Source organism: Diaphorina citri, unplaced genomic scaffold (assembly GCF_000475195.1).
Source record: "Diaphorina citri unplaced genomic scaffold, Diaci psyllid genome assembly version 1.1 scaffold125, whole genome shotgun sequence".
NCBI classification, from domain to species: domain Eukaryota; kingdom Metazoa; phylum Arthropoda; class Insecta; order Hemiptera; family Psyllidae; genus Diaphorina; species Diaphorina citri.
This window is the reverse complement of record NW_007377562.1, coordinates 101,770-124,410: the sequence shown is the minus strand read 5'-3', so window position 1 is coordinate 124,410 and position 22,641 is coordinate 101,770. Positions and strand designations below refer to the sequence as shown.

Here is a 22,641-nt window from a genome sequence, read left to right as displayed (position 1 = left end):
TGGTTGTGGGCGTTACTCCCAGTATCATTCCCTGCAGACATTCAACTCTATGAAATGTCGCTGCACTCTAGAACAATAATTGAGCTTAATTGAGATCGGAGTCACTAATTCTAATGGGTCGGTACAATTATTGTGCTCGTAATCGTAACTCCGATCTCATATGAGTTGGAAATTCTTGTGGGAGGGAGAAGTATCACGAGATATTGTACTTGGTGTAATAAATTCTATGGATTGTGTCATTTGTGTCCCATCAGTCATCACGCTTGTAGAATTCTTATTAAGTATTGTAGTGCTTTATTTAGACTGTCTTGAGAATAGAATATTTATTAGAATTCTTCATTCAGATAGCCTTGGTATGTCCTGAAATATACTGAAACCACAGAATTAAATGAGACCCCGGATGGATCCCAAAATAACGAACGCTCCTGAATGACAAACTAAAATTGCTTAAATTATTTGTTTGTTCCTAAATGTTCTTCTCAAAAATATGTATCTACTTGGTCCTGATTTCTCTTATTTCTCCAGTTGTCGATCGAGCCTTGTCTAGTAGTCGAAGAAGGATCTCAAAATTTTATTGTCTTTAACTTCCTGTCGATATTGAACATTAACCAGATTGTGCGAGGCCTTATTTAGGCCTAGGAGTTCTAATAAGTAGGTATATCTGTGAAGGGTGTCCTTTTACCCAAGTTCTTAATATTTTGCCTAGGAAGGAATTAGGTAGATGTTTCTTATTCCCTTAAAAAATCAATTTTAATGGTTATTAGACTAATATTAGGTAAGCCCTCACGCCCATTGCTCTATTTTCTATGTTCAATCTGCTCTGTCTTGTGAGTCTGCCTGCCTTGGTCGTGTACTGGTCATGACGCTCGACTGGTAAACAGGAGGGCGTGGGTTCAATGTCTTGTTCTAAGTACCTATTGATGTGGAAATTTCTTTTTTATTCTTGTTAGGAACAAAGAAAATAGCCTTTGTTGAGATAAGGGAAAGACTAATTTAAGTACAAAAAATGTTGGAATTGTTAGACCCTATACAAATAAGTACCTATCGTGTCAAAGTTATGCTCGTATTGAATTACATAACTCAATTACATTGAAAGCAAAGCTCTCCATATGAAGGAATGTGTATGGATTCACCACAAAGTTCACCCGTTTCGTCCCCAAGTGTCCATTTTTGATTAACAATACTGGATTTTACTTTCTACACTTTCTAGCAAATCCTAAATCATTAGAACTTAGAACGTCAGATAGTGTCCCTTCAAACTGATGCTCAGAAGTTTCAGATTAATAATCGAAAGACATAGGCAAGGATAGAAAAGAATAGAGGCCTATTCCACGAACGACTCCGCAATCTTCACATTAAACTCCACGCATTTTTACTTTCTATTACTACATTATAGCGAGCTATACTAGTTTTTTTTTCAATGACAAATGGTAAGTATGAAGTTTTTTCTGAGCGTAGGGTAAAAATTGAGGAGTGGAGATTCATTCATGGAACAGTCATGAAAATCGAGGGATTGAAGAGGTAGGTACAGGTCAGCATAAAAATGCTCTAGATATCATTGAAAACAATATTCCACAATAAACAAACATACAGGGTGTTCACGAGAATAATAAATGGCTCAATATTATTACTGTGCACCAAGTAGGTAGGTACTTCAAGAAAATTTGACACCCCACCCTGTACACAGTGGTACACATACTAGTATCATCATCTCGCTGGAAACGTGTAGATTGGTCCACGTCCCATCATAATATGGATATTATGATCCGAACTTCAACTTGGAAACTTACTACGGCTTCTACGTACATGTGCTAGAAAACTTTGACCCCGTGATATTTTCTAGCTAAGACTTCAGACGACCTTCGGACTCGATAGAAATTTGCTGACAAAACCTTCCTTCTCCCATTTTTGATAGAGGACAGAGTTTGAAAGAGGTTTGATAGAGTAAGTACTTAAGTGGTAAGTTGATAGAGGGACTTTTAAGAACTGGGGTCTTCATGGACCCGAAATTGAAGAGAGGAGGACAGGATAGGAGAAAGCCAGTCGTTCCGAGAACGAACCTTATCTGTTTCGATAAAGTTCGCCCCGTCGGAAAGTGAGCCCGTTTTCCACCTAGTGGCCCGCGGGCCACATGTGGCCTGCCAGACCATTTTCGTGGCCCGCGAAGCTTTTTGAGATTTGTACAAACTTACCTAAATGTAAAAAAAAAATAAAAGAAAGTAAAAAAAAAAAAAATGGTTTGGTACTTAGGGATTTCTAATCTCATGGTTGTGTGATCCATGACACGTTTGAAAGAACAGTGTAGTTATCATTAAGTCATGGAAACTGACCCCCTTTAGTGTTCAGGTACAATTAGGAAAATACTTCATGAAAAATTTCGCCTGCGGCGCTCAAAATTCGATCGGACTGCATTTCTAAAAAAAAAAAAACGGGGGGGGGGGGTGTTCCCCTATGTACATATGGGGCCCGCGAAGTACCTCCCAATGTAGCATGTGGCCCGCATACACACGGAAGTTGGAAACCCCTGATATAGGAAGACAATGTCACCGGTCGTATGCACACCTATCGACACCAAGAATATAGTGCTCAAGAGCTCAAGGTATCTGGCAATAGCATGATAAGGCCCAACTACACCGAGGCAATATGTAGCATGCCCGCCTGCATGCTGCACTGAAGCAAATGGTCAACTGGGCCGCAATGTCAATCTGTCACTTAATCCCTAACCCTAACCCTCTATTTCCTATGCAGGCAATGTTCATACAAATGCGGAAAACTTTTCATTACCTTGGCAGGAATTCATCGAACCCACGCTCTTTTGTTTCTCAAGCGAGCACCTTGCTAGAAAGAGAAGTTTTCCCACATCCAATTCCTCCTCTCGTTCACACTCCTCCTTCTCACTTGATATCTCCTCATAAATTTTCCTGACAACTTGGGCATGGAGCCAAAACGACACACAAAAAGTCAATGATGCGAACTACCGATATTTGACATCCCGATGCTGAGTGAACAAGGATGTAATAACTTACCAATCTTACGATAATGGTAAGTCAGGAAACATAGAAGGTATTGACATCCATGTGATGACAAGAATGATTCACCACTCACCAAACTTCATGTGTAATTTTCTACGTACAGTTTGGTTTGTCAGAGACCGTTCTGTTGTAAACTATAGACTGGCAACAGTCACTTTTTTTTTATTATTATTATTATTTAGTGACAGGATTTTCAATCCCATGAGCTCTTCCACCAAACCACCGGTCTTAAATAATAATAATAATAATAAAATACTTTCCTTCCTATAGGATAAGGAAAGTAAAAATGGCCAAACTTTCGGTGACTTTGTAGTCTCTGTACCTAATGTCAAAAAAAAATGTAGGTAGTAAAAGAGATTTCGGGTGATTTGATATTCCGGTAAGATGTAATGAATGGTTCATAAAATACTTTCCTTCCTATAGGATAAGGAAAGTAAAAATGGCCAAACTTTCGGTGACTTTGTAGTCTCTGTACCTAATGTCAAAAATAAATGTAAGTAGTAAATGTAATAATGGTTTTATTACTTTCTTCTATTTCTTTTAATAAATAAATAAATGTTTTTATTGTAATATAAGTTAGAAATATAACAAATTACAAAGTCATACAAATGATAATGAGGGGGGGGGAACAAACAATTAGTATTTTATAAAAAAGAATAGGCCATACAAGAAATCATTTATGATTACTTAAATCTGTGGCCAACGCCCCAGCCAAGGTTCCAAACCCGCCCCAGCCCAGATCCAAACCCACCCCAGGCCCGACCCCTGCGCAAACTGATCTGATCAGTACAACCGATCAGACCGCCAAGCCCAGGAGCCGGTTTGTAACCTGAACTGCTAAGGTTTTTAGTGACAGAGGTTTTACCCTCCATTCAGCAAAACTATTAAACTCACCCGACCCGAGTGGGGCTGGGAAGAGCTGGCACCATGTAATGTGATGGCCCAGATGGTCCCCTTTAACAATACCTTAATACCTTCACACAAAATTGCTCAAGTGATCCATGAGGAATCGGTGTAGGTATTCAACGTGATATTGCTACTAGAGTGACTTTTACACCATAAAACACTATTCTATGGGGTGGATAGGTAGATATAAGAATATTTTAATAGGTACAAAAGAAAACTACCTTGATCTTGTTTATAGATGTGGAGCTATTCCAGTCCTATAAAACACTATTCTATGGGGTGGATAGGTAGATATAAGAATATTTTAATAGGTACAAAAGAAAACTACCTTGATCTTGTTTATAGATATATGGAGCTATTCCAGTCCCGGAGCCGGTTTGTAACCTGAACTGCTAAGGTTTTTAGTGACAGAGGTTTTACCCTCCATTCAGCAAAACTATTAAACTCACCCGACCCGAGTGGGGCTGGGAAGAGCTGGCACCATGTAATGTGATGGCCCAGATGGTCCCCTTTAACAATACCTTAATACCTTCACACAAAATTGCTCAAGTGATCCATGAGGAATCGGTGTAGGTATTCAACGTGATATTGCTACTAGAGTGACTTTTACACCATAAAACACTGGAGCCGGTTTGTAACCTGAACTGCTAAGGTTTTTAGTGACAGAGGTTTTACCCTCCATTCAGCAAAACTATTAAACTCACCCGACCCAAGTGGGGCTGGGAAAAGCTGACACCATGTGATGTGATGGCCCAGATGGTGCCCTTTAACAATACCTTCACACAAAATTGCTCAAGTGATCCGTGAGGAATTGGTGTAAGTATTCAACATGATATTGCTACTAGAGTGACTTATACCTACACCATGAAACACTATTCTATGGGGTGGATAGGTGGATATAAGAATAGGTACAAAAGAAAACTACCTTGATCTTGTTTATAGATATGGAGCTATTCCAGTGATTCCAGTCCCAAGCCTCCAAGATGATGAAATTCCTAGATGCTATTTGCTTTACTTCAAGAAAATTTGACACCCCACCCTGTACACAGTGGTACACATACTAGTATCATCATCTCGCTGGAAACGTGTAGATTGGTCCACGTCCCATCATAATATGGATATTATGATCCGAACTTCAACTTGGAAACTTACTACGGCTTCTACGTACATGTGCTAGAAAACTTTGACCCCGTGATATTTTCTAGCTAAGACTTCAGACGACCTTCGGACTCGATAGAAATTTGCTGACAAAACCTTCCTTCTCCGTTTTTTGAGAGTTTTGATAGAGGACAGAGTTTGAAAGAGGTTTGATAGAGTAAGTACTTAAGTGGTAAGTTGATAGAGGGACTTTTAAGAACTGGGGTCTTCATGGACCCGAAATTGAAGAGAGGAGGACAGGATAGGAGAAAGCCAGTCGTTCCGAGAACGAACCTTATCTGTTTAGATAAAGTTCGCCTCATCGGGAAGTGAGCCCGTGACTTAGCGCTTACAAGACAAGACAAGCGATAAATAAATGGGCTGGAAAGAAGGAGAAGATTAAATGGTAAAACGTATCAAAATATTAAGAATGTAGATACATTACTTAATTAATAAAAGGAACCATTAGGTATAAACCAGGTCACAAAGTAAAGGTCCCTCGTACCATGAGCAAGAATAAAGTCATTTCTAATCGGGATAAAATCCACACAAAGCCATCACTCTCATTATAATTATAATTGACAACACCTTTAATTTTACGTATATAAATCGACAGCTGTACGAAGAAAACAACTGGGGTGAACCCAACAAAACCTGCAATACAACTACAACTAGCGGTAAATTTTCAACTAAGAGACCTTGGGGTTCTCTTGATAAATAAACTCACACAGAACACACTCTTCTATTCAATGGGAGGGTTCGTGCAACCTTTCTGTTGTTTTTACATCTCTATAAAATGTGTTTAGTTTCAAATGTGGATCCTAAATGTTAAGTTGAAAAAACATCTGCTCATGCTTCACTATTGTTTGGTGTTTTGAACCATTGGACATTTGGTGAATTTTATAATAGTCTGCCCTATTTCATGAAGAATACCTAGGTAACGAAAAAGGGACTACAATAACGAAAATCGCCAATATTCTCTGTAAAAAAGAAAACCTCAATCAAATTTGAGGAAAATGCATTCCTCCCCTTCACTTGCAGCCTGCATATTAAAATACCTCCAACCCCTAGGATTTGGGTTAGGCATTACTTACTTAGCTGGAATTAATTTTGGCGCCAGCATACGTCTCTGCCAAATCTAATAACATTTTATCTTCCTAGCGAAGAATTCAAGCCTCCCAATTTTCTCCCCTCAGAAACTGTGAAATCTTCTTTTTTTTACGATTCCTTTGTACTCAAATTAGTCTTTCCCTTATTTCAACAAAGGCTATTTTCTTTGTTCCAAACAAGAATAGAAAAGAAATTTCTACATCAATAGAACAAGATATTGAACCCACGCCCTCCTGTTTACCACGCGAGCGTCATGACCAGTACACGACCAAGGCAGGCAGACTCACAAGACAGAGCAGATTGAACAAAGAAAATAGAGCAATGGACGTGAGGGCTTACCTAATTAGTCTAATAACCATTAAAATTGATTTTTTAAGGGAATAAGAAACATCTACCTAATTCCTTCCTAGGCAAAATATAAAGAAGTTGGGTAAAAGGACACCCTTCACAGATATACCTACTTTTTAGAACTCCTAGGCCTAAATAAGGCCTCGCACAATGTGGTTAATGTTCAATATCATAAAACTCAAGTGCAATCAAAATGTGAACAGATTTTCGAGTTGCGAATTTTTCATTTTGGCAAAGAAGCACAATAATCAAGAAGATTTGCACGTATCATTGTGAAGAGGCTTTCAGCTTCACTAGAAATAATTCATGATTCAGATTTAGATTTCTAGATTACTGTCCAACACCTACCTATAATGCCGGCGGAAAAAACCCTTACTTATGTCTGAACACATGCCAATCAAATGTAGTTTTCTTAACAATACCTAAATAATACCTACATACTTACTTACTATTAGATAGGGAAGTACCTACTTAAGTACACAGTTTTTGCAAGATAAGATATTGATAAGATAGGTCCGTACCTAGTCTACAAGATAGGGGTAACAAAATCTTTGCTATCTCATCATGAATCATGTCTACTAAGTATATTACTTATACTGGGTGACATTTTTGAAAGAGTAAAATTTTTGAATTAAAAATAAAAAATTCACTTGAAGTTCAAGCAAGCAAAAAGGTCACAAGTCACAACCTCTGACATTCTTACCCATTATTTCTTCTGTTTTAACTAGAGGCGGACAAAGGGTTTCCCCTGTGTCAAGAGGCACGTATGAGGTTTCCCCTTTTCCGTTCAAAACTCTGAAACACCCCGTATGTCACATACAAGCAGTACATTTTTTATATCGATTCATTAACTGTTGAATTGCCCTTATTTCCGCTTATCTCGGGAGTTTTTCTATTCATTACAGATTCCCCTCCTGAATACAAACACAGTGAAGTGAAATAATACACGAGAGCAATGTATCCCTTCACAATCTTGCCATTTCTGTCAGTCTGCAGCCCTTTGTATGATAGGGGCCCAGAATATTTCGATGTGTTTTTAACATGTGAGCTATTTGTTCTCAATATGAGATATTGGCAGATTGTTAAACAGGCAAAAGGGCGTACCTATCTACTTCTAGTAGAGATGATGTATACCTACATTACCTACTGATCTACTCTTGGCTGAATGAGGTACTATAGTTATAATATAAACACTAGACTTAACAACTCAACATATGTACAGATATTTGATAACAAAAGACACAAATTTTAATGTATTTCATTGTACAGACCTACTTATTTTAGGCTCACACCTTCAAAGGTAACCACTAAGTGTGATAGGGAGGTAGGTACAAGCCTAATCTATTTTCAAATTTCAGGTAATTTCGAACCAAGGAATTTCTGCTTGGAAACCAACAGACAAGCTGACAATGAGTCACCCACCAGGCTAACGGGTGTTGATTCGTTTCAGAGAAAACTGGGAACCCTGTTATAATATTTATGTAACATTGGGGTATATTTTCAAGTACTTTTTTTTTTTTTTTTTTTTTTTTTTTTCATTCATTGTATTTTAATTCAAGCTGATTGAAATTGCAAGAGAAAAGCAATAAGCGTACCTACCCTTCAAAAGCTTAGACTATTTCTGGTATATTAGGTAGGTACCTATGAATCTTTTAACAAGAAAGAAAATAATTAATTTTAAAATGGTTTGTTTGATGTTAAAGTCAAGAAGGTATATTTTTTACTTTTTTTTTTCTTTTTACGTCTTCCTTTCTTTTTGTACAAAGGAAAAAAGAAATAGGTACGGTTTCATGTTTCACAGATCTCCATTTTCTATCTTTGCAAAACTTTCTTCTTCTGTTTTCTTTCTCTGGGACAAAAGAACTTGACATCGTCCAATTTCAAAGCTATTCCTACAATCCAACTTTATCTGAACAGGAAATCTGTGTAAAAAACATCGAAGGAAATAGGTAAACGTTGAATAAGAATGAGGAAAAAAAGGAAAATCAGTTATTCCCTCTCTTTTCTTCAAAGACCAGAATGATATGAAGTCCCCAGCACCTATCTACTTTCTATGTTGGATGTAATACCTATACCTACTTCGGAACTGTAATTAAACATAACACACTATTTTCAGAACTTGACATCGTCCAATTTCAAAGCTATTCCTACAATCCAACTTTATCTGAACAGGAAATCTGTGTAAAAAACATCGAAGGAAATGAACGTTGAATAAGAATGAGGAAAAAAAAAGGAAAATCAGTTATTCCCTTTCTTTTCTTCAAAGACCAGAGTGATGAAGTCCCCAGCACCTATCTATTTTCTATGTTGGATGTAAGGTAAGTAGGGTAAGATAGATAATAATTATTAATTATACCTCTACCTACTTCGGAACTGCGATTAAACATAACACACTATTTTTAGAGAAAGTCAAAAATGTACCCTTTTCCGTTCAAAACTCTGAAACACCCCGTATGTCACATACAAGCAGTACATTTTTTATATCGATTCATTAACTGTTGAATTGCCCTTATTTCCGCTTATCTCGGGAGTTTTTCTATTCATTACAGATTCCCCTCCTTAATACAAACACAGTGAAGTGAAATAATACACGAGAGCACTGTATCCCTTCACAATCTTGCCATTTCTGTCAGTCTGCAGCCCTTTGTATGATAGAGGCCCAGAATATTTCGATGTGTTTTTAACATGAGCTATTTGTTCTCAATATGAGATATTGGCAGATTGTTAAACAGGCAAAAGGGCGTATCTAGTAGAGATGATGTATACCTACATTACCTACTGATCTACTCTTGGCTGAATGGGGTACTATAGAGAGACTATAGTTATTATAATATAAACACTAGACTCAACAACTCAACATATGTACAGGTTTTTGATAACAAAAGATCCAAATTTTAATGTATTATTTCATTGTACAGACCTACTCATTCTTGGCTCACACCTTCAAAGGTAACCACTAAGTGTAGTAGGTAGGTACAAGCCTAATCTATTTTCAAGTTTCAGGTAATTTCGAACCAAGGAATTTCTACTTGGAAACCAACAGACAAGCTGACAATGAGTCACCCACCAGGCTAACGGGTGTTGATTCGTTTCAGAGAAAACTGGGAACTCTGTTATAATATGTAACGTGCATGTCTCGTGACATGACTAGGTACATGAGTCATGATGATTGTGTTGTCATGATGTTTATTTATTTCAGTACTAATAAACTGTGTGGTGGGTCAGGTGGTTCATAGGTTAGGGATTTTTACTTAGTTATCCCCTGAATACCTTGATTAGGGCTTCTTCCTTGTTCAAATGCTGTGAGTTAAACCAAGGCCAGCCACTCACTATTAGGTAGACCTGACAGGTACACCTGATCAGGTCTACCTGATACCTGATGAGCACACACACTATCGGCTGAAAAGGTCCACATGTCAGGTCTACCCGATGAGCATACATACACACTATCAGGTAGACCTGACAGGCGGACTTGATCAGGTGTGCCTGTCAGTTCTACGTTCTACCTGATAGTGAGTGACTGGCCTAAGTAAACACGTTCACAAGTAGGTAGCCAGGTACAGAAAATGTGGGATTATTGGTTGAAGAAATGAACTGTTTAGATGTGTAGGCTATTGAATATGTTCTTTGGCGTATAAGTACTTGTACAACTCCTAAGAGTGCTTACGTGAAAGTATGATGACAAGTGGCAAGAAATACCACCACAATGAAATGAAATATGCAAATACACCAAAGAATGAGATCTGCAAATCTCTCCCCTCTACGTTGATAATGCCTGGAGGTAGCAGATCACCCTCTTCTCACTCACTCTCAGAAAGTGTAAAGGAATGAAGTATGGATGAGTCAGTCTGATTTACATTTTGATATGCTCCCCCTACTGTTCTCACCTCACTAATCCTTTCCATCCACCCTTGGATCATTTTTAAATTATTATTTTATTATTATTATTATTTTTTTTTTTTTTTCACACCCTGCTTGCATTATTAATATTATGATGAAAGACAAGGGTCATGGGTTTTTTAATAAGTTTTCAATTTCTATGCTAATTCCTTCGCAAACAGATAAAAAAAAAAAAAAAAAAAAAAAAAAAAAAAAAAAAGGTGGGGGGTCAAAAAAGAAATGTGTTCTACAGAGATATTACGAGTATAAAGGTACCTGCTTGTAATATACTGTAGACTTTTTTATTGCTAAACTTGAGTCTTGTGTCTCTTGAAAAAGTCTACAGTGTGTACTGGCACCTAGTCTTTAAAAGTCTTCAAGTACTTAGGTACTGATGGGTACTTTTATAGATAGGTAGGTAGTAAGGTAAGTACTTAAAATCACAACATAAATCACAACACACATTACTTATGTTAAAAAATAAACATGTCAAGTAAGTAAGTACTTAAGTAGTTACCTAGCATAAAATAAATGGATGTTACTACTCACTAGCAAATACATGGTTTAATGAATATAGGGTACATCCGATTAAAACTGATCATGCACTTTCATAGTATCTGGGAGGTCTTTGTCATAATCTCTTTGGTGTGTCCTAGAAAGAAATGTGCTTGCCTCACAGTATCAAATTACCTATGTTTAATTCTCTTACACACATCAAACATCATCTTGAACCAAACCCTACAGGGCTTTATTATAATCTGGTTAACAACAACCCAAGTAAACTTACAAGCAAGAGACACTTACCGTACCTAGCTAGCTATTCAGCGCAAATATGGTCAAAGATAAGTGGTCTACTTAGGTGTTTTGTATCAAATATTACACAAAAAGTAAGACCAAAATCAGTAAAACACCTGAGTAATTATTTTCACTTTATTAGGTGGTTGGATGTTGCAAGTAAGTATTAATCTTCATACCTGTGGTATATTACTTTCTTCTATTTGATCTATAAATAAATAAATGTTTTTATTGTAATATAAGTTAGAAATATAACAAATTACAAAGTCATACAAATGATAATGAGGGGGGGGGAACAAACAATTAGTATTTTATAAAAAAGAATAGGCCATACAAGAAATCATTTATGATTAAATCTGTGGCCAACGCCCCAGCCAAGATCCAAACCCGCCCCAGCCCAGATCCAAACCCACCCCAGGCCCGACCCCTGCGCAAACTGATCTGATCAGTACAACCGATCAGACCGCCAAGCCCAGGAGCCGGTTTGTAACCTGAACTGCTAAGGTTTTTAGTGACAGAGGTTTTACCCTCCATTCAGCAAAACTATTAAACTCACCCGACCCAAGTGGGGCTGGGAAAAGCTGACACCATGTGATGTGATGGCCCAGATGGTGCCCTTTAACAATACCTTCACACAAAATTGCTCAAGTGATCCGTGAGGAATTGGTGTAAGTATTCAACATGATATTGCTACTAGAGTGACTTATACCTACACCATGAAACACTATTCTATGGGGTGGATAGGTGGATATAAGAATAGGTACAAAAGAAAACTACCTTGATCTTGTTTATAGATATGGAGCTATTCCAGTGATTCCAGTCCCAAGCCTCCAAGATGATGAAATTCCTAGATGCTATTTGCTTGGTACTTACCAAACGATATTTGACTTCTGGAAAATTTTCTGCAGTTTGGTATCCTTTTACTGGCAATTAAAAGTGATGAGAAAACTCTTCTTTAAGTACCTAAGCAAATAGGTAAGGTTTAAACACTTTATTATTACAATCAGAAAAATCTTGAATTTATTTAAATTCACAAAAGAACAAACACGTAATATTTTACAAAGAAAGTCAATGAGCACAAAAAATACCTAAAAATATTAAAAACACTGAAAACACGCAAAAGAAAAGAAAATTCTTAACGGAAAATTCGTTTTTCACCCGCGACGACGCTTCGACGCTTCCCCTTCGAAAGCAAAATCACGAATGAAAATTTTTTGTTGATGTTTTTGAAGAATGCAACAGATGGTTGCACAGGTTAGGCACCATCATTTCAAACGTGAGAAATGTTACTAGGAAATAAAATAGGATTCCCATATTGAATGTTCTATATCTCCAAAAGTATAAAAAGTATTTAATAAAATCACCTACCTATGTTTCAATTAAACATCAAATTTAATCAAATAGGAATATAAATCCCTAAATTTTAATTTTAATTAGGAACAAATATTAAATTAATGTATCCTTGGGCCCTGTAAAGGCTCTAGCAATAAGTAGTAAACCATTCGGATAAACGTCTCAGTAACAATTTGTTCCTTACAGAGAGGAGTATCCTTGGGCCCTGTAAAGGCTCTAGCAATAAGTAGTAAACCATTCGGATAAACGTCTCAGTAACAATTTGTTCCTTACAGAGAGGTGAAGAATGAAACAAAACTACGAGTAATATTTCAAGAGCTCACTTGACGCAAGAGAACAGAGAGGTGAAGAATGAAACAAAACTACGAGTAATATTTCAAGAGCTCACTTGACGCAAGAGTGTTCATTTCGGACCACTTTCTTTCTCTCTATATTAAGATAAAAGAGAGAGGTTATCAACCCGTGTATAAGCTATTGTATAAACAATCCTAGCATCATGATAGCCCTATTCTCTGAGGTTCCTATGTTAAGTGTATCACTCAGACTCAGGAGCTGGCTTTGTTTCTGAATAGAATGAATTCCTAGGTGTTCTATGGATTAGAGTTCTTTGATACGTCTAGCTGCTCGTCATAACTAGACGCTATTCAATGGTATAATTCATTGAGTTAGGATTAGATACGTAAGGAATGATTTACCAAGAAGATCCTTTGGTTTTCACGCTAGTAAAGACTCAATCGATCAACAGGAAGTTACAGACAATAAAATTTTGAGATCCTTCTTCGACTACTAGACAAGGCTCGATCGACAGCGGGAGAAATTAGGACCAAGCACAAATTTTTGGAAAGAACATTAGGCACAAACAAATAATTTAAGCAATTTTAGTTTGTCATTCAGGAGCGTTCGTTATTTTGGGATCCATCCGGGGTCTCATTTAATTCTGTGGTTTCAGTATATTTCAGGACATACCAAGGCTATCTGAATGAAGAATTCTAATAAATATTCTATTCTCAAGACAGTCTAAATAAAGTACTACAATACTTAATAAGAATTCTACAAGCGTGATGACTGATGGGACACAAATGACACAATACATAGAATTTATTACACCAAGTACAATATCTCGTGATACTTCTCCCTCCCACAAGAATTTCCAACTCATATGAGATCAGAGTTACGATTACGAGCACAATAATTGTACCGACCCATTAGAATTAGTGACTCCTATCTCAATTAAGCTCAATTATTGTTCTAGAGTGCAGCGACATTTCATAGAGTTGAATGTCTGCAGGGAATGATACTGGGAGTAACGCCCACAACCATAATGACACTTGAAATCATTGGAGAGGCAGTTGTACTAATTTCTGTCGCTAACTCACCAACTTGTTCGCTCTGAAGACAAAGTCTACAAATATGCAAAAACCATTGAGGATAGAAGTAGTACACGGAATTTACCTTGTGGACGCAAACATATTGAGGGAATAAGAAACATCTACCTAATTCCTTCCTAGGCAAAATATAAAGAAGTTGGGTAAAAGGACACCCTTCACAGATATACCTACTTATTAGCTAGGCCTAAATAAGGCCTCGCACAATCTGGTTAAGTAATGTTCAATATCATAAAACTCAAGTGCAATCAAAATGTGAACAGATTTTCGAGTTGCGAATTTTTCATTTTGGCAAAGAAGCACAATAATCAAGAAGATTTGCACGTATCATTGTGAAGAGGCTTTCAGCTTCACTAGAAATAATTCATGATTCAGATTTAGATTTCTAGATTACTGTCCAACACCTACCTATAATGCCGGCGGAAAAAAAACCCTTACCTACTTATGTCTGAACACATGCCAATCAAATGTAGTTTTCTTAACAATACCTAAATAATACCTACCTATCTAAGTACTTACTATTAGATAGGGAAGTACCTAAGTACACAGTTTTTGCAAGATAAGATGACTAGAAATAATTCATGATTCAGATTTAGATTTCTAGATTACTGTCCAACACCTACCTATAATGCCGGCGGAAAAAACCCCTTACTTATGTCTGAACACATGCCAATCAAATGTACTTTTCTTAACAATACCTAAATAATACCTACCTATCTACTTACTATTAGATAGGGAAGTATCTAAGTACACAGTTTTTGCAAGATAAGATATTGATAAGATAGGTACGTAGATACCTAGTCTACAAGATAGGGGTAACAAAATCTTTGCTATCTCATCATGAATCATGTCTACTAAGTATATTACTTATACTGGGTGACATTTTTGAAAGAGTAAAATTTTTGAAATACTTTCAGCTTCACTAGAAATAATTCATGATTCAGATTTAGATTTCTAGATTACTGTCCAACACCTACCTATAATGCCGGCGGAAAAAACCCTTACTTATGTCTGAACACATGCCAATCAAATGTAGTTTTCTTAACAATACCTAAATAATACCTACATACTTACTTACTATTAGATAGGGAAGTACCTACTTAAGTACACAGTTTTTGCAAGATAAGATATTGATAAGATAGGTCCGTACCTAGTCTACAAGATAGGGGTAACAAAATCTTTACTATCTCATCATGAATCATGTCTACTAAGTATATTACTTATACTGGGTGACATTTTTGAAAGAGTAAAATTTTTGAATTAAAAATAAAAAATTCACTTGAAGTTCAAGCAAGCAAAAAGGTCACAAGTCACAACCTCTGACATTCTTACCCATTATTTCTTCTGTTTTAACTAGAGGCGGACAAAGGGTTTCCCCTGTTTTACTATCTCATCATGAATCATGTCTACTAAGTATATTACTTATACTGGGTGACATTTTTGAAAGAGTAAAATTTTTGAATTAAAAAATTCACTTGAAGTTCAAGCAAGCAAAAAGGTCACAAGTCACAACCTCTGACATTCTTACCCATTATTTCTTCTGTTTTAACTAGAGGCGGACAAAGGGTTTCCCCTGTGGCACGTCAAGAGGCACGTATGAGGTTTCCCCTTTTCCGTTCAAAACTCTGAAACACCCCGTATGTCACATACAAGCAGTACAGTTTTTATATCGATTCATTAACTGTTGAATTGCCCCTATTTCCGCTTATCTCGGGAGTTTTTCTATTCATTACAGATTCCCCTTAAGGCTTTTTGGGGGTACTTACCAAACGATATTTGACTTCTGGAAAATTTTCTGCAGTTTGGTATCCTTTTACTGGCAATTAAAAGTGATGAGAAAACTCTTCTCTGAAACCTTGGAGTACCTAAGCAAATAGGTAAAGTTTAAACACTTTATTATTACAATCAGAAAAATCTTGAATTTATTTAAATTCACAAAAGAATAAACACGTAATATTTTACAAAGAAAGCCAATGAGCACAAAAAATACCTAAAAATATCAAGAACACTGAAAACACGCAAAAGAAAAGAAAATTCTTAACGGAAAATTCGTTTTTCACCCGCGACGACGCTCCCCTTCGAAGGCAAAATCACGAATGAAAGTTTTTTTGTTGATGTTTTTGAAGAATGCAACAGATGGTTGCACAGGTTAGACACCATCATTTCAAACGTGAGAAATGTTACTAGGAAATAAAATAGGATTCCCATATCGAATGTTCTATGTCTCCAAAAGTATTTAATAAAATCACCTATGTTTCAATTAATCATCAAATCAAATAGGAATATAAATCCCTAAATTTTAATTAGGAACAAATATTAAACATTACCTAATACTATTTTAAAAGACTTGACATTGGGTTACCTAAACTGTTTTCAGGAGGCTAGGAACAGTGGATACTGGCGTTCCCAGAATGGAGCAAGGCGCGTTTACACGATCATTGCAAAACGCAAGGCTAACAAATTATTATTTTTTTATATACCTATAGGTAATTATTATGTATTTGCCTAAATTACTTTTTTTGGAGTTTTGACCTCAGATTTGGATTTTTCACAACTTTTTACGTAGGAATTGACCTTTTATTAATAATATTTTCCCAAATGCAACTCCTCCATTATGTATTTGCCTACCTAGGACCTAGGTACCTAAACAGAAACGCGTAGGTATCGATTTAGTTTTGAGATTTTATCGCGACTAAATTCCGGCAGAAGACCAAGAGAAATTATGATTCATAAATGTCGGTTTTTATTACTATCGTAATAATAAAGGAAGGACGGACTAAAAAGCTGATAGCAAGTAGTAGGTATTAAATCTGGTTCCGACTTTTTTGCTTTTCAGTGCAGGTATACCTACTTGGTCCTGAGTCTATAAAATAAAATTGCTACTTACTAAGGAGCAGGAAATCTAAAAGCTGACTGTCGGCAGGTACGAAAATGTACAGTAGATAAGTTGATAAACAGGGTTTTCAGTAGGTAGGTAATTGTTGTTTTATTTTTTCAGCTTTATAATGTCTTTCATTAGGAGTTACAAAATTCGAAAAGCATGAAAATAAATAGGTAAGAAGAGAATTTATTGCAAGATTCAAAATTGTAAAAATTTTGAGCATTTTACACCTAATTCCTACCTCTCAATATTCTGTATGATAAGTAGGTACCTATTATGATTATGATGTAAAATTACCTTGGGTATGTAGAGAAACAATTGTTTATGTAGAGAAACAATTTATTAATAGTACCAATTAGATAGGTATAAAAATAATATTCCTTTATAAAATTGCGCAGGTTTTTAAAAGATTAGAATTAAAAAAATAGTGGAGATGTCAAAACTCCCCAGGTAAATGTGTTGAATTAGTGGAGATGCCAAAAGTCCAAATCATCATAAATATGTAGAGAAACAATTGTTTATGTAGAGAGAAACAAAATTGTTTCTCTACATTAATTTATTAATAGTACCAATTAGATATAAAAATAATATTCCTTTATAAAATTGCGCAGGTTTTTAAAAGATTAGAATTAAAATATAGTGGAGATGTCAAAACTCCCCAGGTAGGTAAATGTGTTGAATTAGTGGAGATGCCAAAAGTCCAAATCATCATAAATAATTTATTAACATAGGTACTTCAAATAATGAGGTTATAGGTAGCAGGTTGTATTCTGCTGCGCTGTAGGTGGTTCCTATTATCTAGGTACCTACTGATATCAATTGATCGAGTAGAACATTATCAAATAGATAATGATAATTTGAGATAATTCCAATTATAATAATATTTAAAAGTAGGTATATTAAAATAATACGATTTAGTTTTATATTTATTTACTTTATCAGCTATCAACGGGTTCTAAATTGACAAAGAATCTACTTAAACATTATAAAATCAAATTAAACATTAGGTATAATTAATTTTTATTCAATAGGTATTATTTCTTTAAAAATCGGAATAATTAGATAATTAATTTTTAATCGATAAGCAGCGTCCACACTTTGTCGATTGACATTGGTCGACTGAAATGTAGACGCACCTTTACATATTATGTAGGTCTTTATTAGGATTGGAATTAGGTAGGTAATATCAGAAGAAAATTTCCCAGATAACTTTTACATGGAATAAATTAGGCATTAGAAAATTTTGTTAGTTGTGAATGTTGTGATTTATTAGATATTAGAAGATAGTTCATTTGTTCTCACTTTCCTTTTGGGGGAAACTGACCCAACAATGACATGACTGAAGAATGTACCTAGTTACTAAAGCTATACTAGTTGGGTACGATTGTGTTGTCATGTTTATTTATTTCAGTACTAATAAACTGTGTGGTGGGTCAGGTGGTTCATAGGTTGGGGATTTTTACTTAGTTATCCCCTGAATGCCTTGATTAGGGCTTCTTCCTCGTTCAAATGCTGTGAGTTAAACTAAGGCCAGCCACTCACTATTAGGTAGACCTATCAGGTACACCTGATCAGGTACACCTGATCAGGTCTACCTGATACCTGATGAGCACACACACTATCAGCTGAAAAGGTCCACATGTCAGGTCTACCTGATGAGCATACATACACACTATCAGGTAGACCTGACAGGCAGACTTGATCAGGTGTGCCTGTCAGTTCTACTCTACCTGATAGTGAGTGACTGGCCTAAGTAAATATGTTCACAAATAGGTAGCCAGGTACAGAAAATGTGGGATTATTGGTTGAAAAAATGAATTGTTTAGATGTGTAGGCCTTTTTTTTTTTTTTTTTTTTTGCTAAACTTGGTCTTGTGTGAAAAAGTCTACAGTGTACTGACACCTTAAAAGTCTTCAAGTAGGTGCTGATGAGTACTTTTATAGATAGGTAGGTAGTAAGGTAAGTACTTAAACATAAATCACAACACACATCATGTTAAAAAATAAACATATCAAGTAGGTACTTAAGTAGTTACCTACATAAATGATTACCTACTCACTAGGCAATACATGGTTTATGAATATAGGTAATCCGATTAAAACTCATCATACACTTTCATAGTATCTGGGAGGTCTTGTCATATCTCTTGTTGTGTCTAGAAAAATGTGCTTGCCTCACAGTATCAAATTACCTATGTTAATTCCCTTACACCACATCAAACATCATCTTGAACCAAACCCTACAGGGCTTTATTTTAATCTGGTTAGCAACAAGCGAGTAAACTTACAAGCAGAGGCACTTACCTACCTAGCTACTCAGCAAATATGGTCAAAGATAAGTGGTCTACTAGTATCAAATTACCTATGTTAATTCCCTTACACCACATCAAACATCATCTTGAACCAAACCCTACAGGGCTTTATTTTAATCTGGTTAACAACAAGCGAGTAAACTTACAAGCAGAGGCAATTACCTCCCTAGCTACTCAGCAAATATGGTCAAAGATACGTGGTCTACTTAAGTAGGTTGTTTTGTATCAAATGTTACACAAAAAGTAAGACCAAAATCAGTAAAACACCTGAGTAATTATTTTCACTTATTAGGTGTTGATGTTGCAAGTATTAATCTTCATACCTGTGGATATTACTTTCTTCTATTTCTTTTAATAAATAAATAAAAATTGAAGCTCTTTTCAGCTTTTTTAGTTTTTAGCTACTGTTTCTGTTGCTTTTTTCGGAAACGTCAATTTTCTACACACGTACCTACTTTAGAGTGAGTACCTACCCGATGCATCACAAGTTGCGCTTACGAATAGAGTCCTAAAATGTTGAAAAAACAAAAAAAGAGACAGCTGAATCCTTTCAGGAAAAGGCCAGATTGATGTGGTACTCTCTTCCTAACCTGAAGGTTCAAATTCGATTTCTACCTACGAATCTATCGAGGCACATATACCAAAGAGTAGGTACCTTGCCTACCTACGACCTACGAACACATCCTAATTTCAAATTTGACAATTTTGGCCATACCTATTACCTACCTAATCACAAGTCGCGCCTACGAATAGAGTCCTAAAATGTTGAAAAAACAAAAAAAGAGACAGCTGAACCTTTCCAGGAAAAGGCCAGATGGGTGTGGGTTGATACGCTCCTCCTAACCTGAAGGCTCAAATTCGATTCCTACCTATGAATCTATCGAGGCACATATAGGTACCAAAGAGAGCTACCTTACCTACCTGCGAACACATCCAAATTTCAAATTTGAAAATTTTGGTTATACCTATTACCTACCTAAGCCTTGGTTTTATTCTTTTTACTACATAAAAGCGATATTTACAGTCGCGGAGGAAATATATTCAAGTACCACCTACACTCCTACTAACGAGTATTTCCAGATATGGCCTGTAGAAACCAACTTAAAGAGGTACCTTTGGGCACCTAATTAACCTTATCTGATTGAGTAGGATGGGTAGGTACCTAGTTTTGAAATAAAGTCAGGGCTGTTCACAGGAAAACCGGGCACCAGGGTAAATATAATGGCTGCTGAAACCCTGCAAGATATAGTCGAAACCCCCTCTCCTTGTAACAATTTTTTCAAACATTAGAAACAAGAATAATACCTACTTTTTTTTAGTTAAATTAGGTACTTCTATGTCATTTTCCTTTTTTTGGAAGAAAAAAACTGCCTGTTCCAAGTCCCATGAGGAGCCCAGCCTTCAGGAAACGGATCCCCAGTGAACGACCCCGATATACGATAACAGTATACATTTAATAAAATACAAATAATTGTCATTCAATATAAAGATAATGAATCGTGATATATTATACTCGAGGTAAAGTAAGAAATGTTAAAGCTAGTCCCATCTTCTTGCTTATGAAATACAAAGAAGTATCTACAAACAATTTAATGTTTTTGGTATATAAAGGAATGAAAGAAATTTGGTAATGAGTTTTAAAAAGTTGGGTTTGTTTATAGGTTTTCTCTCGTGTAGCAAGGACTAATCTAGAGGTAGGTGGAGGGAGGAGGCCGCAATTGCGGAATTTCGGTGTTTATATCGTTTTGCGGTCAGCTGAACTATGTGCAGCACTGTGTTGATTCTTCTGACACTACGTGTAACATATCAATTGTGGTGTGATGATCACATTTTAATGATTTATATCCTCTTTATCAGGTCAAATGATTGAAAAATCTATCTTTTGTCCCGTGTATAATGTATATGGGTCGATGGTTGGGTACTGTTCAACTCCCTTTTGGAAATGCACGTTATTTGTTGATAAGCATGGGCATACTAGGATTAAATTAAACTATGGTTTGTTACTAGGGTTAAATTAATTTATGGTTTGCGACCTTTACATTTAACTTGTTGACACTTGGGAAGACAAGGAGGCAAACTGCAAGGTCCTAAGGAAATATGTGACAACAATATTCCAAATGACTTTCCTGCCTTTTCAAATTCTTCCAAATCGGTTTCAGGACTGATGAAATATTTTTCATTATTATTAGGTAGATATTATTTTCAAAAATGAGAAACTGCGGAATTACGGTGTTTATATCTTTTTGCGGTCAGCTGAACTATGTGCAGCACTGTGTTGATTCTTCTGACACTACGTGTAACATATCGATTGTGGTGTGATGATCACATTTTAATGATTTAGGTATATCCTTTTTATCAGGTCAAATGATTGAAAAATCTATCATTTGTCTCGTGTATATGGGTTGATGGTTGGGTACTGTTCAAGTGTTCAACTCCCTTTTGGAAATGCACGTTATTTCTTGATAAGCTTGGGCATACTAGGATTAAATTAAACTATGGTTTGTTACAAGGGTTAAATTAATTTATGGTTTGCGACCTTTACATTTAACTTGTTGACACTTGGGAAGACAAGGAGGCAAACTGCAAGGTCCTAAGGAAATATGTGACAACAATATTCCAAATGACTTTCCTGCCTTTTCAAATTCTTCCAAATCGGTTTCAGGACTGATGAAATATTTTTCTTTATTATTAGGTAGATATTATTTTCAAAAATGAGAAATAAGTACGTTTTCTTATTCGATAGATATATTAGTATTTACAATTTTAATTGATAGGGTACCCTTATTTTTCAGCAAAGCTGGCACTACACAAAAAAGGAAAATTCCAAAAAAAGGGCCTCGTTCCCAAAATGCCACAAAGAGTTCTCGTTTCCAAAATGCCTTCTCCTCCCTCCCTGGAATTTCCTTCCCTCTAGATTGGGCAATGCTTTCTAGCAGCACCAGACAGCCGGGCCAGGGGGCTTAGTCCTTATCGGAGGTCTCATTAGGCTCCACTTCTTTGCGGACTTTGTGTCCGCGGAATGATGCTTGGATCTTGGTGGCAGCCTTGTGAAGGTCGGGGTCCGACAGGTCAATGTCCGCGAGCTCATCCTGCGAAGGAGAACAAAACGGGAGAAACGTGATTAAAATGTGATGCTTGGATCTTGGTGGCAGCCTTGTGAAGGTCGGGGTCCGACAGGTCAATGTCCGCGAGCTCATCCTGCGAAGGAGAACAAAAAGGGAGAAACGTTAATATAATGTTATTATCACTTTAAATTTGATGCTTGGATCTTGGTGGCAGCCTTGTGAAGGTCGGGGTCCGACAGGTCAATGTCCGCGAGCTCATCCTGCGAAGGAGAACAAAAAAGGAGAAACGTTAATATAATGTTATTATCACTTTAAATTGGTATTCTTAGCAAAACCATTTCGAGTTCAAAAAAGGTAATCAAGAGAAAGATTGGAAAGAATGCTAACGAATCAGTGATACAAGTAGGTAACCATAAGGAAAAAGAACGTAACAAGCTCA

The 22,641-nt window shown here is 36.3% G+C and overlaps 2 protein-coding genes across 2 annotated transcripts in view; both read right to left on the bottom strand.

The window, feature by feature from the left end:
- LOC103524911 (myosin-11-like) overlaps positions 1-12,293 on the bottom strand; it is an 82,558-nt gene extending 70,265 nt beyond the window's left edge. The window contains 1 exon segment of the mRNA XM_026820183.1: positions 12,081-12,293. The gene's annotated coding sequence lies outside the window, so the exon portion shown is untranslated.
- Positions 12,294-21,606: 9,313 nt separating this feature from the next.
- LOC103524910 (neuromodulin) overlaps positions 21,607-22,641 on the bottom strand; it is a 49,585-nt gene continuing 48,550 nt past the window's right edge. The window contains exon 5 of the mRNA XM_026820182.1: positions 21,607-22,226. Coding sequence (XP_026675983.1) covers positions 22,098-22,226 — 129 coding nt within the window. The 3' untranslated portion in view covers positions 21,607-22,097. The remainder of the gene's footprint in view (positions 22,227-22,641) is intronic.